This window comes from Stegastes partitus, unplaced genomic scaffold, assembly GCF_000690725.1.
Source record: "Stegastes partitus isolate 25-593 unplaced genomic scaffold, Stegastes_partitus-1.0.2 Scaffold451, whole genome shotgun sequence".
Taxonomy (NCBI): domain Eukaryota; kingdom Metazoa; phylum Chordata; class Actinopteri; family Pomacentridae; genus Stegastes; species Stegastes partitus.
The window spans coordinates 21,140-22,205 of NW_007578182.1; the positions used below are offsets into that span (position 1 = coordinate 21,140).

The 1,066-nt window shown below is 40.8% G+C and overlaps 1 protein-coding gene across 3 annotated transcripts in view; it reads left to right on the forward strand.

Moving 5' to 3' along the window:
- The window catches only part of mlxipl (MLX interacting protein like), a 34,392-nt gene that overhangs the window by 14,182 nt on the left and 19,144 nt on the right, over positions 1-1,066 (forward strand). For 2 of the 3 annotated variants that reach the window (XM_008286349.1, XM_008286348.1), the window contains one exon: positions 1,012-1,053. The exons of the other annotated variant lie outside the window; for it this stretch is intronic. In XM_008286349.1, the coding sequence (XP_008284571.1) occupies positions 1,012-1,053 (42 nt within the window). The remainder of the gene's footprint in view (positions 1-1,011; positions 1,054-1,066) is intronic. 3 annotated transcript variants of the gene reach the window in all.

Consider the following 1,066-nt stretch of genomic DNA (forward strand, 5'->3'; position numbering starts at 1 on the left):
TTGATGACACCACCAGTCATAAATGGAATTCAGGGTTTGACCAGAGCTGAAGTTTAGTGTTTGTAGGAGTCTTTCCTGTCAGCATCAAGCAGCACCACTACCTTATAAACGATCCCAACATGGTAACAGGATCAATCAAGCTCTAACAGCAGGTCACATGGTGCGTTTGTCTTCACCTCAGACAGGTGAGCTGTCACACAGAGTAACACTTTAAATCATTTGCTACGTAGCGGCCGTCCTCAGCTTGACTCCTGAGCTCCGTCACAGCTGTCAGGATCGCGTCGCTGTGTGATTTGCATCACTTATGTTTGCTCCAGATGTGAATGTGATAATGACCACCACGGGGACCCTGATCCTCACTTTGGTAACCATTGATCTCATGGACAGATTGCTATAAAAATGTGGTGCACACAGTACATTCATGTTTCCCGTTGGGTGACTTTTGGTGAATTCCAACACCATGTTTCTGCAGCGGCTCTACTTTGTGTTTAATTAGTGTAGGTGCACGATATATCGGCGACCACATCGGTATCGGCCGATATTAGTGTTTTTATCGGTATCGGTCCAATGAACAAATGGAGCCGATGTGAGAAACCGATGATTGTCTAACATCAATGGTTCACAGATGTTTTTACTTAAATTTTCCTGGACTTGAACGTTATACATGTTAAAATATGTTTAAATATGTTTTACTTTAGTTAATGAAGACGACTATGTGGTCTAATTTGGGCTTCTTTTTAATAGTTTTCTCACAGTGCTTACGTATACTCATTTTTTAGTGTGAACAAAAACTGAATATTGACATTGGTTATATCGGTTATCGGTAATATCGGTTATCGGTGATACCAGAAATCTTAATATCGGTATCGGCCATAAACGTCAATATCGTGCATCGCTACTAATTAGTAAATGTTACTGTGCTAAAAGGTGAAACAGAGCAGAATGCAGTAGACGTGTAGGATATCGACTCCAAATCAAACCGCTCACTGTTTCTCTTATTTTCTTTTGCAGCTTCAGAAAAAGAAGGATGATATTCTATCAATGCTGCAAGAGGTAAGTCAAGTCC